We start from the raw sequence: 13,788 nt of genomic DNA, 5'->3' as shown, positions 1-13,788 counted from the left end.
AATCCCCTATAACTGCAGGTAGTCATTGTGGTTCTAAACCGTGCTCTTGAGACATTTATTTACTTCTTTGCAGTTTACTGTTTGCTAGTTTCTTATGGGTAGTGGGTGGGCATGTGGCAGGAAGATGCCTGTGTGGCTTGACCTGGCTATTACAGTCCAGGCCATGTCTGTTTGAAGAAGGGACTGAATCTTCTTTGCCTGAAGCACACTGCAAGGGAGAAGGGGAGATATATGCATGGAGAGTAGGTGACAGCAATAGTGCAGGCTGTAGGAGTACAACAGAGAGAGGAAGATTTGCTTTGTTGTCATGTCTCACCCAGCAGGCTGGTGTTTCCTCCACAGAAGCTGCTTACCCTCCACTGGTTTGTGTTTGGATGAAAATCAAACAGTAAACATTTTAAAGCCTCTTTGATGTGCTTACTCTACTTTGAGGCAGGGCTACCTGACCAGCTCAAGAGACCCTCACAGGTCTTATTCCTGCTCTATGGATGGGGATTGTCTAGACATTGTTTCAGAGGTTGCAGAGTCTAGAAAGGGCCATATTATTTTAATGGTAAACTGTCCAAGCTCATGCTGCAATGGTAGTCAAATAACTTGCAAAATAAGCCATTCCCATGGAAGTGCATTTGGCTTGACTGATTATACGTATGATATTTTCCTGGCATGGCCTAACAGTCCTGGATGTAGAGACCCCACATTTTCAGCATGGATTTGGCTTGTCTCAGTGAATCTTGGCTTGTCTCAGTGAATCTTGGCTTGTCTCAGTGAATCTTGGCTTGTCTCAGTGAATCTTGGCTTGTCATTAACATCCATTAGGGCTTCTCTGTGTGGGAAGCGAAGCTAAACAAATGGAAAATGATGGCTTCAGAGTGCAATAAACCCCACCCTGCATACAAAATTTGTTCAGACATAAAGTGGTTTCAACTTGTTTTTGTTTGATTTACTTCCAAATTAAGCAGAAGTCCTTTGCAATATGGCCCCTGGTTAGATTGATGTAACTTTCCTGAGTGCCTGCCTTCAGGTATTCTTTTAATCAGGTGCAGTTTGTGCTAATGAAGTGAGTTCTTGCCCTTTTTAAAAACATGAGATGGGAGTGAATGTCGCTATTCATGAACACCCTTCTAGAACTGAGGCTAAGTTATACACTTTCATATTCAGTTAGATGCACAGTGGCCTAGATCCAGATGGGCAGCTCTATCTCTAGTGGGAGCAGTGTAGACCTGCACCTTTCTGAAGGAGATGGATTGTTGTGCTGGGGAAGGGCAAATTGTACCTGTTCATTCCAACATCTGCCCTGTCATGTAATCCCAAAATTTAGTTCACATAATCTCAGTACATTAAGAGTATGCTTACTCATATGGGAGTTTCATGGTGTTGGTGAATACCTCCAGTTCCAGAGTGCTTTTGATGGAGGTAAATATCCAGAAGGAGTTAATTACACAGAGCCCTCATCAGGCTGCAGAGAGCCACCAGAGCCTGGAAAATGACCCTCTCAAGAGTAACTTTCGAAATGTATTTCAAGACCCCAACAATATATCTCAATTTACTTCCTTTAGAAATAAAAAAAAAATAAGCCAGTAGGTAGTAGAGGCTTGTAACAATTGTCTAGTCTTGGTGTGCAAACCAGTGGTAGCTTTAGTACATGCTGTGTTCAGGGTAAATGGCAGTGTTTTACTTGCCTCATGCTGATAGTGAGCTGCTGCCTGCATGGGCAAATAGCCAGCTCTGCACCACACCAGTATGCCTGCTAGCATCCTATGCTCAGCCTGGGGAGTTTCCACTCGAAGTCCTCACTGACTTCCCAGGGCTTGGTGGCTGGTTACTGCAGTGGCCGGAGCAGTGAGGGAGAGGTATGGAAGTGCTGCATTGTCTCTTTGGTGCCCCTCTCAAAGTGTTGCTCCAAACTGCTCTCTTGTGCTGCACCTTGAATACTGTGTTCAGTTTTGGGCCCCTCATCGTAAGAAAGACATTGAAATACTAGGGAGAGCAGAGGAGGGTGACAAAGCTGGTGAGGGGCCTGGAGCACAAATCTGAGGAGTGGTTGAAGGAGCTTGGTCTGTTTAGCCTGGAGAAAAGGAGGCTGAGGGGAGACCTTATTGCTGTCTACAATTATCTGAAAGGAGGTTGTAGCATAGAGGGTGTTGGTCTCTTCTCCCAAGTAGCAAGACATGGGACAAGGGGAAATGGCCTCAAGTTGCGCCAGGGGAGGTTTAGATTGGATATTAGGAAAAAATTCTCTATGGAAAGGGTTGTCAGGCATTGGAACAGCCTGCCCAGGGAAGTGGTGGAGTCACCATCCCTGGAAGTGTTTAAAAGGCATTTAGATGAGGTTCTTAGGGACATGGGGCTTAGTGCTAGAGTTAGGTTAGGTTATGGTTGGACTTGATGATCCTGAGGGTCTCTTCCAACTAAAATGATTCTAAATGGTGGTCATCTTCATTGTACCAGCTGGGAGGCAGCTGGAGCAGCAGCTGTCTGGGTCAGGCCCCAAGGCACTACCACCCTAGGAGAGCCATGCTGTGCTGCAGGTTGGGAAGCAGCAACACCTGGAGGAGACCTCTGCTGATCTTCTCCCTTTTCGGTCAAGGGAAGAGGCTGCCTGGGGGCAGGAGCTATGGCAGCCATGCTGGTACAGCTTGAGCTGAAAGGAATGGGAGCGCTGGCATTCCCGGGTGAATGCTAAGAAGGAAGAGGAGGGATGCTGGCAGTGGCTGCTGCCCTCAGACTCACTTGTGAGGATGGTGGCCGTCCTGCATCCCCAGGCAGCTGCCATACTTCACCAACCTGCTCCAGAGAGCCATTCCTGCCTGAAATAAATGGGGTGTGTGGCAGAAGAAGACAGGAAACAAGAAACAACAGTGGAAATGGTCCGTGTGGATGAGGAAGGGAGGGCAAACAAGAGATTTATGTTTAATTTAGGTAGGTGGCTGAGAAGCTGTGGGATTAGGAGCCCGTCAGGCCCTAGGGCTTTATGGTGGCTGGGCAAACTGTCACCTAAGGGAGCAAGATTGCCCCAATTTCATTCTGCGCCTTTGTATCTTGTATATTAATCACATCATGGGCAAAACCTCCTGGAGTTGTGTTGTGAGTCATTTCCCTGTGAGTAGGCATGTGAGACCTGAGGTATGACTATCTACAGACCTGGAGGAGGTGTAGGTTGGCGACATGTCAGCTGGTGCACTCAGAGTGGGAGCAGCTTCAGAGGCCCCTCAGCAGGCAGCTACATGTCTGACCTTCTCAAGGGACAAAACAAGAACTCACCAGGAACTCTTTTCCTCCCTCTTCCCCTCCCTCAGGTGGTCTTTGCTTTGAATCAGACTCTCTTGCAGCAGGAGAGCCTCCGAGCAGGCAGTTTCCAGATCCCCTATACGACAGAAGACCTTGTCAAGCATTACAGCTGTGGGGACCTCAGCTCCATCATCTTCAACCATGACACCTCTCAAGTGAGTCTTGCCACCGCAGCCCTTGTATTACGCAGATATCCCCATGGCACTAACCCCTGTCTCACTCACACTCGTCTCTCCTCAGGCAAGCCCTTTGCAGGTAAGGGCCAAAGGCACATTGCTGGCTCCCTGGCACATCTGCTTCCCTGCGCCTCTCATCTCAGGAATCTGCACCAACTCATCCCTGTCTTGCTGCATGCAAGCAGCGAAGGTGCACCTGGCCTTCATTTTTAGATGTGTGCCGTGTTTGCTTTAGTATGAAGCTCTATGAGTTAATCCTTTATTTTCTTAAAGATCCTGTGGAATTATGCTATCTTAGGTATGAATGTACTTAGCACCAACAGAGAGCAGTGGCACGCTCTTTTGTGCAAATCGTGACAGAAAAATGCACTCATGATGTGGATGCTTGTGTAAGGCTGGGCAAGTTGCAAGCTTTTTAATGTCCCCAGTCAGTATGATTGCATACTGTGGGCAAGGTCCAAAGAAGAGAAAGTGAGACAAGGAAAAGATAGCTTTACACTGAATGTTGAGGGAAAATAAAACCTTCTGAGGCCTCACAGACTTGGTTTATGGAGACGGTTTCCTAAGCAGTGCAGTGGAATGCAGTGCTCTGATCTTTACACCACAAAAAAATGCCCAGCAGGGACCAATTTGGCCTGTTCAGGCTGTTAGATTACCTAACCTCAGACCAAGACATCAGGCCTCTCTATTCTTGTGCAATTCATGCACATCAGTGAGAAATTAGGCTCTAGCCTCACAGTACTGGACAAGTGGGTGTTGGTACCTGACCTTTTCCTGCTGAGTATCCATTTTCCTATGGGCTTTTGATATATGCGGTGCAGTATTGTGGAGCTGGAAATACTGTCAAACTAACCCTTGCTTCTCCAGCCCTGAGCCTTGTGCATGTGTTGTTACCTTCCTGTCCTGCACATCCCTCAGCCTGCAATTGCAGGCAACCTGGTTGTTAACACTGCTTAGGTCTTACACAGTGCACTTCTCAAAGGGCTTCTCAAAGGAGGCCAGCACTGTCAGGGCATACAAATGCTGCATCACTATTCCGCTGAGATAATATAGACTGCAGACAGCTGGTGTTGCCTCGAGGTCCTTGGAGAGAACATCTCTTGCTGAGACATGCATGCCTCTGAGAGAGCAACTGCCCCTTATTTACATGAGAGGCTCCACTGATGGGCAGTCTCCCTCACAGCAGAGATGACTAGTAATAGTCTGCAACACTATCAGTTTGTTTTTAAGCAGAACTTCTCTGTAAATTGTATTTGACCCCATGCTTGCTCACTGTCTTATCACTGTGGGATAACAACCCTTTGGAAACAGCCACTCCAAAGATTCTTCAGCTGCTTCAGCCTTGCAAGTGAATGCACCTGGCTCAATGGTTCTGCTCCCCAGACACCACCACTTGCAGGGTCTAGTCTTAGCAGTCCCCGAATCTGCAATGTCCAAAGCTTGTTGAGAAGCCAGGATGGTTGAAGCTCCAGACCCATGTTTCTCTCCACTAGCAAGAGGTCAGAGTAGTGTACAGCCACAGCTGCCCTGGGGCCCCAAGGGAGAAAGCCAGTATTTTAAAAGATGTCTTGAGGACAGGGGAACTGGAGGTGATAATACTTTTTTTCCTGACAAAATCTGGCCCTTTTTCATTTAGAAAGTTTGGGGATTCTTTTCTTAACAAAAAAAAAAGTTCAAATTGCATGGTTGTTCTTCGACAGCCTGAGGACTCTGATACCAATCAAACTCTTAGAAGGGCATAATTATCATTATAGTTATGTCATACTTAAGGTAATTTAAAGAAGAGGTATGTAGCTAAAGACAGACAGGAGCAAATATTTACTTTCTTCAGCCAAGCAATTGGGATTTGGAATCTATAGTGTGGCAAATAGAGTATTTGTTGACTTTACATTAAAAAAAAAAAATCAGCTGGCTGGTTTATGAAACCAGAGAGAAATGTGTTGAGAGAAATGAAGCACTATGCATTGTCAGAAGTTCGAGTCATTTTCTAGCTTTCTTTGGGTTTTGTCCCACTGGATGTGGCTTGAGGGACAAAGTGATTGCCACATTCAATGGTGGAACAAAATGCCTGTGTATGAGAGCTGCCTGGGAAATAAATGCCCCTTTAAGACTTTTTTTCCTACCATAGGTTCCAAATTTCATTAATGCTACACTTCCGGCCCCTGAACATGTTACTGCCCAAGAGATAGACACCTACTTCCGCCAGGAGCTGGTCTACAAGCGAAATGAACGAATGGGCAGGAGGGTGAAGGACCTGCTGGAAGAGTACCCAGACAAGACATTCTTCTTTGCATTTGGAGCTGGTATGTGATTGAAGTGCCCTTCAACCTGAACACATTCTTCCCATATCCATTTGAAGCTTTTTAAAAATGCTTGCCTCAGGCCAAAGAAAGGTCAGTATTTTTACTATGGTGGGCACAGAACACAGCTTTGCCCTGATAGTTGTACACTAGTAGGAAAACTTTCTCAGTGTAGGAGACTGTTTTTCTTCAGTATGCAAGGAACCCACAGTGTATGTATTGATTGTAATATTTATTAGTTACACACTGATATGCATAGCCAAAGATACTGAACCAACTAGAATAGCTCTTAAACATAGTGTTTATGGTCTGGGCACCAAGGCAGAAGGACAGGAGAAATAGGGAGCTGATATGAAAGGCAGCAAGTTAAAGATCGCACCAGTGCTTGAATAAACCTTTCAAGAACACATCCAAAAGAGTAGCATGCCAGATTGTGTGAACCTAAGGGGCTTAATAAATGCAAGTGGGGAGGGAAGGCACACTTTCGTCTTTCTTTTCCTGCTGCAGCTCCTTACCTCTTTCACTGCACTTCCACAACTATGAAGAAATTGTGTCTGCCACCATTTTGGAGCAGAGCATTTGGCCCAGTTGGGGAAAACCTACTCAGTTTTCTGCCTCTTAGCAACCAGGAGGAATCTATAGGCATATCCAGCAGCATATCCAACTCAATGAGGTTAACAGCCACAGTCAGATTAGGGCTGGGTGGAGAAAGTAAACAGGATTGGTTTGCCATGACTCCCATCCTTTGTTGTGGCTCCAGGGAAGGGAAGAACTGATATTTGAAAAGACAGTCACTAATTCCCAGAGAAGTATTGCATCCCCTCCACCTTGAACCATATGAGCCTTGGGAAAGGAGGGGAACCAAAACTAGTGTCAAGGATCCCTGCGAGGTTTTCCAGTCTCAGTGGCTACTGCTTTTGTGAGGATGGAAGATAGAGACAAGGGGAGGAAAATATTTACTTAAACACTCTGGTATTCAAAGTCTGTGAGAACAAACTTATCACAACAAGGATCCTGTGTGCGAGGACAATGTAAGGTGGTAATGTAAGGTGGCTGATAATGTCCCTTCAGGCATGTATGAAGATTGTAATGTGCTATCTTCCTGCAATATCACTGCTCTGTGCAACTCCCTGTCATGAAGGACAGTGACACAGGTGCAAGTTATGTAGATTTTGGTCATGTCATGTAAACTGAGACCAGAGCATTGCTGCACTCCACTCCTGATGTTGTTCTGATTGCAGTTTTTGCTGCTAGACTGCTCTTGACTAGCGTGTATGTCAGCCCTGAGTGCCAGTGGCATCAGTTGAGGGTAACTAGTCTTATGTCAAGAAGCTAGTCACAGATGTTGGGGCTCCAGTAACTGGGTCACAACTGAGCAATTAGTAGCCTGTGCAAATGGATGGATGTGGATGCGAGTGTCATTCTGAGTCTGCCCTATCCCAGAAGCAGGATCCTCTGAGAGAAGAGAGCTTCTTCCCCTGCTTGTACACATACCTGCATCCCAGCAGCTGCACTGGAGAATTCCTGTGTCTTTGAGATGGTTTTGTATTATTTATCTCCCATCCATTTCTTTCTACTCCCACTCTTCTGCCCCACACTATCTTCATTGTCGTTCGTGTGCACAGCTCTGCCCCAGAACCCAGAGCACTGCAGGAGCAGGACACACCTCTGTCCTTCTCAATCTCTCTTTTTCTCAATGTCAGTCCTAAAGACCTTCCCAGGCTTTCTTGCTTTCCTCCTTCCTCTTTTTTTCCTTTTCTCAGTTGTCCCCTTGTTCCCTGATTGCCTCTTCCAGTACAGCAGAGTTAGGATTCACCCAACACTGCTATCCTACGGCACTGCCTGGAGCCTCAGGTACATAAGAACACCCTTGATCTCTGGCTTATATGGACATGGCTTGACCTCCAAACACAAAATGTGCTTTTCAGTCATACTTTTGAAAACAGACAGGTTCTCTGTCTTCTTTGGGGACTCTACATTGACTTTGAAATCTCTAATTATACTCTGGCTCTTATATCAGTCCAGCCTCTGCTCTCATCTGCTCTTCCAAATAGCTCTACTCAAAGGACAGTGCACCAGCCTCCTACTTTTAGCAGCAGAATTCCTCATTATCCCCTTGTTTGACTTTTGACTGCATGTTTTTTTGGTTTGGTGGTGTTTTGTTTGTTTGTTTCATATTAATTGTCTAAATGAGAAGTAACATCACAGGATATAAAGCAGAAAACAAATCAATTTCTACACAGTTCTGAGGTTTTCTGAGTGCCCATTACAAATATGAGTGCAGGCTTTTATTTTCGAGCAAGGTAACTCAGCTTTTTGTGGTATGTGATAGATAATGATGTGGAAGATTTATTTTATGCAGGCAAGCAGTGAAGATGAAGAAATGTCCTGTGTTCAGTTTTGCACATTGCTTGAGTATTGTACTGCTCTAATTATTGGCAGAGGGTTCTGGAAAAGTGCTCACACAAGACAGGTTAGAATGAGCTATAGAGGAAGAAGAGAAAAAGACAGGCTATAGAAACGGGACTAAATCATCACTGCATTGTGTTTTTCATTCTTCTGGCTACCAGTGAAAAAAAGTGAAAATTCAGCAGTGGCTGATAAACTGCAGGATGAGGCTGTGTTTAAATGGTAGTAGGTTATCAAAGGGTCTGCAGGTTAGAAGACGGAGAAGACTTTTAGTTGTTTCTTTCCATATTTTTTTCACCTTGTGTTGTTTATTTTTAAAAGGGTTATGCTTTTTGTAAGGAAAATTCAGTTAACCAAACACAATTGAGAAAACACTTTTATAATTATATCTGAACGAGGTCGTGATTTGTAGGTGATTGCAATATTACAAATACATAGTCTTGTTATTTAAGTACCTTTTGTATTTTTATTTTAAATGTGGGAAAATCAGAAAAGATTGTTTTATTTTATATTCCAAGTGGAGTGATATGTAATACATTATGCAGAAGAGAGCACCTTGTCTCTTTCCAGGTCTTAAGCTACTCTTTCAAGTAGCTTACAGAGCTATGTGGCTGTAGATGTTCGTTTCTTACATGGAGTTATATGTGGTAATTTGGACTGTAATAGATGTGATCATTAGATCCAGCATATTATATGTTTTTACTGCATTTTAACAAATCAAACAAGCTCCCTGTATATTCCACTGAAAACATTTCACAGTCAGAACTCGTTTCTAGAACTGTTTTTGTTTGGAAGTAATTTAAGCTTGCACAAAAGTAGAGAGCTAAAAAATAACAGATTTTGGTGACACCATCCAAAACCTTTGTTTCTGACCAAAGTGCGAACATGGAAAATTTCAAGCTAAAATAGGTCTGTTTGAGGGAATTAGAGGGAAGTATGAGTAGAAAGATGGTAATGCCAGTGGTGTTCCGGTAGATTCAATAAGAATTTTATCTTAATTGTGGATAGGCCTTTTTGTATGGCAGTACTACAGTTACAAGCGAAACTTTCTGTTGCCTGTGGAAGAACTTGTGAAGCAAAGCCAGATGTAATTTTTCACAAGCCCTCTTCCCTCTATAGGCATTTTTAATTTCTCTGATCTGTAAGTGGAGTGTTCAGGATCTGAATGCTAAGCTGAAGTAGATGATGGCACATGTGATTCTGTGGTCATCCAGCTAGAAAACAGTATGTTTCCTGTTTGTCTAAGAGGTGCACATTGACATACAGAGGGTTGCATTTTCTTCCTGTGCTGTGGAGTTTTACCACTTTTACAGATCTCACAAAGCTGCTGCCTTCTGGCTAAACATTCACAGAATCATAGGGTAGTTGAGTCTGGAGATCATCTGGTCCATCCCCTGGTCAGAGCAGGATCATATAGAGCATTTCTGTTAGGACTGAGTCTGGCCAGGTTCTGCATATCTGCAAGGATGGAGACTTGAGAACCTCTCTGGATAATCTGTTCTAGTGTTTAACCACTCTCACAGTAAAGAAGCTGCTTCTTAAATGAAATTTCCTGTATATCAATTTGTGTTTAACCCCAGTCAGCAACTTAAGAGCACCCAGCTACTCACTCCCACTGCCCCTTGGTCAGATGGGGGAAGGAATCAGTAGACTGAGGAAACTCGTGGAGTGAGATAAAGAAGTTTAGAATCATAGAATGTCCTGAGTTGAAAGTGACCCACAAGGATCATCAAGTCTAACTCCTATCACTGCATAGGATAACCCCACAGTTCACACCACGTGTCTGAGGATGTTGTCTGGTCTCCTTTTGAATACTGACAAGTTGGGGCTGTGACTGCCTCCCTGGGGAGACTGTTCTAGTGCTCTACCACCCTCTAGGTGAAGAACGTAGAGCCTCCAATCTAAGCCTCCTGGGCACATCTTTCTGCCATTCCCTCAGGTTCTGTCATTGGGCACCAGAGAGGAGAGATCAGTGCCTACCATTCCTGCTCCCCTTGTGAAGAAGCTGCAGCCTGAGGTCTCCTCTCAGCCTCCTCTTCTCCAGGCTAAACAAACCAAGTGACTTTAGCCGCTCCTCATCTGGCTTCCCTTCCAAACCCTTTACCAACTTTGTGGCCCTCTTACGGACACTCTCCAGTAGCTTAATATCCTTTTTATCCTGTGGTGCCCAGAACTACACACAGTGCTTCTGGTGAGGCCTCACCAGTGCAGAGCAGAGCGGGACAATTACCTCCCTCACCTGGCTGGCAATGCTGTGCTTGTTGCACCCCAGGACATGGGTGGCCCTCTTGTCTGCCAGGGCACACTGTTGGCTCATGTTCAACTTGCCATCGACCAGAACCCCCAGATCCCTCTCTGCAGAGCTGCATTCCAGCATCTTGCCCCCCAGTCTGTATGTACAGCCAGTGCTGCTGTGTCCCAGGTGCAAAATCTGGCACTTGCCCTTGTTAAATTTAATGCGGTTGGTGATTTCCCAGTTCTCCAATTTGTCTAGATGCCTGTGCGGGGCTTCTCTGCCCTCAAGAGTATCAACAGCTCCTCCCAATTCTGTGTCATCAGCAAACTTACTTAGTATTCCCTTAAGTCCTGTGTCTAAGTCATTTATAAAGACATTGAAGAGTGCTGCCCCTAAGATGGATTCCTGTGGAATCCTGCTAGCAACTGGTCACCAGCCTGACATAACCACATTTACTAGAACGCTTTGAGCCCAGCTTGTCAGCTGATTGCTCACCCACTGCATTGTGTGTTTATCCAGCTCTATGCTGTACATCTTGTCCAGGAGTATGCTGTGAGAGACAGTATCAAAGGCTTTACTGAAATCCAGAAAGATCACATCAACAGGCTTCCCTTGGTCAGCTACTCTGTGAGCCTTTTCTTCTTTACGCTGAACAGTCCCAGCCCTCTTAGCCTCTCCTTGCATGCTCTAATTGTTCATGTTCTTTGTGGCCCTTTGCTGGACTATCTCCAATGTGTCCACATCTCTTTTGAACTGGGGATCTCAGAGCTAGACACTGGACCCAAATATATGTCACCAGGGTAGAGGAGGAGGGAAGGATCACCTCCCTCAGTCTGCTGGCAATGCTTCTCCCAGAGCAGCCCAGGAGGCCAGTGGCCTCTTTGCCACAAAGTCACATTGTTGATCAAGGTCAACTTAATCAGTGTTTGGTTCCCCGGATGCTTCTTTGTGCACTTCTTGAAGATAGGAGTGATACTTGCTTTCTTCCAGGACCTTCCCCAATTGCCACAACCTTTTAAAGATGATCAGGCGTGGCTTCACAGTGACATTGGCAAGCTCCCACAGTTCCTCTGGTTCTATCCTAATGGAACTTGTACATGTCTGATCTCTTTGGATACTCCTTATTCTGATCCTTCTCCACTCATGGTGAACTTTCTTGGCCCTTGACTTTCCCTTTAGTCATAGGAACCTGAGATTCCTGAAGGCTGATTTTACCAGTAAAGAAGGTGACAATGGCACTGAGTACCTTGGCCTTTTCCATATCCTTTGCCATCAGGTCTTCTGCCCACTTCAGCACTGGGTGACATTTGTCTAGTCTACATTTTACTGCTGAGTATCAGTAGAAGCATTCCTTTTTTATCTTGATATTTCTCACAACAGATTCAACTCTAGATGGGCTTCCTTCTGCATGGTCACTTTTATTCCAGGATAAGGCAAACAAGCCATACTTAGCTTGATTATGGTTTCTGTTGAAGGGTCTAAATAATAAGAGAGAAGAAAAAATACCACAGTGGTGGGGTTTGTGTTTGTTTTTTGTTTTGGGGTTTGTGTTTGTTTTTTGTTTTGCTTTTCCCCATTATGCAGGAGGAAGTATACTTAGTCACAAGAGATCCTGACTTTATTATGACAGGCAAAGCCTCAGGTGAAGCCAGAGTTTCTAGGAGTCAAGTTTAAATTCCCTCCAGTCTCTCCTGTGTCTTTGAACAGCTAAGAAACTCCAGAAGTGCCGGATCATGAATAAGATGTACAGAGGGATCTAAGATGCCTTATACCCTTGTGGATGAAATTACTGACTTCACTGAGAGACACTGGCTGATGACACAACTTCAGAAGATCATCCTCTTAATCATGTAAACATGGGCAAATTCCTTTTTCTCTCAAAGATCTTTTTTCTTTCCTTCTCCTGAAAAAAGTATAATTCTGAGGCTTTAAAGTATAATGGATGTTGGCAAGCCACCACTAACACTAGGAGAAGAAAAATGATGGTGAAAACTTCTTCAGCTACTATTTCTTGTAACTCCTAAAGGAAATAATGAATGTGTTTACTTACTCAGACTGAATGGATTCAAACCTCTAGGGACTGGCTGTTTTGGTGTTTGTTAGGTGTGGGTTTTTTGTGTGTGTGGGTTTTTTTTTTTCCCTCCCATGCTTTACTCACCTCCCCACCCTGCAAGACCTCCCAGAAAGAAGAATTGTTATGACCAGGCTGATGAACCGATACCCAGATTAGCAATCTAGTTTAGAGCTCCAGACCTTAATTGTCTTCCTCCTACCAGCTAAACTAAAATTCACTCTCAGATCATGTGATCTAACAACATGATGAAGGATTTGCATGTCATTGTAGAAGCATAACTGACCCTGTCTGACCTTAGAATGGGTGTGTCTTAGCCACCTGGACAAGGGAAATACAGAACATGCTACCACGTATTGTTACCTTAGAGTCTGCCATAGTCCACCAAATGGCTTCCTCCAACTTCTCTATGTTTTGAGGCAGTCCTTGAGATGTGGGGCACTGGTCAGTTTTGTGTCAGCCTTAGGTGCCAAGTGTATTGGATCCACTGGCATATCTGATGCCTTTTTCCCTTGCCTCTTCCATCATTAAAACAAACAAACAAAGAAAAAAAAACAAACAAACCAACCCAAACCCAATGAACCAAGCAAAAAAACCCACCAAAAAAACAGCTAAACAAAAAACCAAACAGATTTCCAGAAGAAACTGGAATTGTGCTGAGTCTCTGTCCTAAATGGCGTGTTAGGTAGTGCTGTTTCCATGTAGAGCAAGAGAAACAGATTAAATGATTTAATGAGTCTTGTGGGACAAGACTCCCTGGGCACTGAGGGATTGCTGACTGCTTACTTGTTTCTTCTGTCTCTGGAATGCAGCATCATTTTAGCCTCTTTGGGTGGGAGGAGGGCTGAGTCCCTGAAGGTGTGCCTGTACCTCTGTAATCTGAGAATGCCAGATACAACCCAGCAGCTTTGAGACTGTTTATCTTAGTAGCCTCTTTGAGTTTGCAGAATGCTAATGATAGGGTTTATTAGAACAACCACCCCCAAAGGGGATAGATAATGTTGTGTGGAGGCAGGACACACTTCCAAAGCCCCAGGGTTCACATGAAGGGCATTCCTCCTGACATCTCTGACATATGAAATGAGGAAAGCTTTGCATTTGGGCATTAGAGGAAGAAATCTCTGTTCCAACATATGCGTGCAAAAGTCAAAATCAGCCAGGTCAAACAATTGTGTGTTCTTTCTGTTCAGGTACTGACAGCCTGGTGACCATCAGCTTCTTATTGATGCTGGGATTTACCCATTACCCACTAACTTTATTGGGCAGCTACAAGAGGAAAACTTTCATCTTGTAATGTATGTTTTAAGC

The 13,788-nt window shown here is 44.6% G+C and overlaps 1 protein-coding gene across 1 annotated transcript in view; it reads left to right on the top strand.

Annotated features, from left to right (window-relative positions):
* TRABD2A (TraB domain containing 2A) overlaps positions 1–13,788 on the top strand; it is an 83,053-nt gene that overhangs the window by 51,151 nt on the left and 18,114 nt on the right. The window contains exons 3-4 of the mRNA XM_082075635.1: positions 3,297–3,443; positions 5,593–5,767. Coding sequence (XP_081931761.1) covers positions 3,297–3,443; positions 5,593–5,767 — 322 coding nt within the window. The remainder of the gene's footprint in view (positions 1–3,296; positions 3,444–5,592; positions 5,768–13,788) is intronic.

Source organism: Streptopelia decaocto (assembly GCF_964273445.1).
Source record: "Streptopelia decaocto genome assembly, chromosome: Z".
Taxonomy (NCBI): domain Eukaryota; kingdom Metazoa; phylum Chordata; class Aves; order Columbiformes; family Columbidae; genus Streptopelia; species Streptopelia decaocto.
The sequence above is the reverse complement of the archived record's forward strand: the minus strand, read 5'-3'. Positions and strand labels throughout refer to the sequence as shown.